Source organism: Hippoglossus hippoglossus, chromosome 23 (assembly GCF_009819705.1).
Source record: "Hippoglossus hippoglossus isolate fHipHip1 chromosome 23, fHipHip1.pri, whole genome shotgun sequence".
Lineage (NCBI taxonomy): Eukaryota > Metazoa > Chordata > Actinopteri > Pleuronectiformes > Pleuronectidae > Hippoglossus > Hippoglossus hippoglossus.
The window spans coordinates 964,584-965,998 of NC_047173.1; the positions used below are offsets into that span (position 1 = coordinate 964,584).

Here is a 1,415-nt window from a genome sequence, read left to right on the forward strand (position 1 = left end):
ACTAACACTTGCTTTGGCCTTTTTTTCCCCTTAGCATCTCTGGCTGCAAGCGCCTCGTATTTTCGCAATACATCTTCGTCACGATGACGGACTCTAAGGTAACTTATGAGATTGGTAGTGTTAAATTTACTCCCCTCTCGGAACCTTTGCATTTGTTGCAAATTACAATCCTACAGTCGCTCTCAGAAACTGTGAGTTCCAAATGTTAAACTGTATGAATCCTAATGTGCCTATGTAATGATGATAACTGAGAAAAACTTTTGCCACATGTTTTGCAAGAATATGGCTTCTCACCCGTGTGATTCATCATGTGGACTTTTAAGACATAACTTGTTTTAAAAGCTTTCCCACAATTATTGCAAGGATATGGCTTCTCCCCTGTGTGTGTCATCATGTGATATTTCAGGTAATTATAATGTCCGAAACATTTGCCACATGCTTTGCAAGAATATGGCTTCTCACCTGTGTGGATTCTCATGTGGCCCACTAGGACTCTTTTATACTTGAACCTTTTCCCACATGTTTCACAGGAATACAACCTCTCATCTGAGTGGACACTCATGTGAGAGTTCAGCCCACCAATCTGTTTGAAACCTTTCCCACATGTTTTGCAAGAATACGGCTTCTCACCCGTGTGAATCCTCATGTGGACATTTAAGACACATCTTGTTTTAAAAGCTTTCCCACAATTATTGCAAGGATATGGCTTCTCACTTGTGTGTGACATCATGTGATTTTGCAGGTGATAATGACGTGCGAAACCTTTGCCACATGTTTTGCAAGAATATGGCTTCTCACCTGTGTGGACTCTCATATGTACGACCAATATAGATTTAAATCTAAAACTTTTTCCACAAATGTCACACGTTGAACACTTTTTAACTGTGTGAGTGGTACGGTGTCTCTTTGTTGGGAAAGAGTTGTCTACATAGTCACTGTGACTTGTGTTATTGTGACGCGTCCTCTTTCTCTTCTCTCTCTTTGACTCTTCATCTCTAGTTGATCCCGGGTCCACATCATTGCTTCCTCTCTGATCTTGGCTCTCAGCTACAGGAGAGTAGTGAGAGAGGAGCTGGTCACTCTTTGGTTCTTGTCCACTGTGGTCGATCTCCTCATTAGTAGGAGTAAACATAACGGCATCGTTCTTCTGGTTCAGTACAAGCTGCTCTCCCTCCTGATTGGTGCAGAGTCTCTCCTGCTCCTCTTTAATCTGTGGAGGCTCTGGGTCCTCTTGGTCCAGACTGGAGTTTTTGGCCTGATCACTGTGAACCTCCTCCTCCTTACAGATATGTTGCTGTGGGAGCTCTAAAGGAACAATGAACACAAGAAATAGGGCACTAATGTGATGAGGTAGTAAGAGTCAATAAAAGATACTATAAAAACACTTTGAACTTTATACGAGTTCTGCTCCTGTA

The 1,415-nt window shown here is 42.1% G+C and overlaps 1 protein-coding gene across 1 annotated transcript; it reads right to left on the bottom strand.

Annotated features, from left to right (window-relative positions):
* Window positions 1-205: 205 nt before the first annotated feature.
* LOC117757717 (gastrula zinc finger protein XlCGF8.2DB-like) lies at window positions 206-1,134 on the bottom strand. The gene has a single exon (XM_034579096.1). It carries the CDS (start codon window positions 1,130-1,132, stop codon window positions 206-208), a length of 927 nt encoding a protein of 308 aa, XP_034434987.1. The 5' UTR covers window positions 1,133-1,134.
* Between the last annotated feature and the right edge of the window lie 281 nt (window positions 1,135-1,415).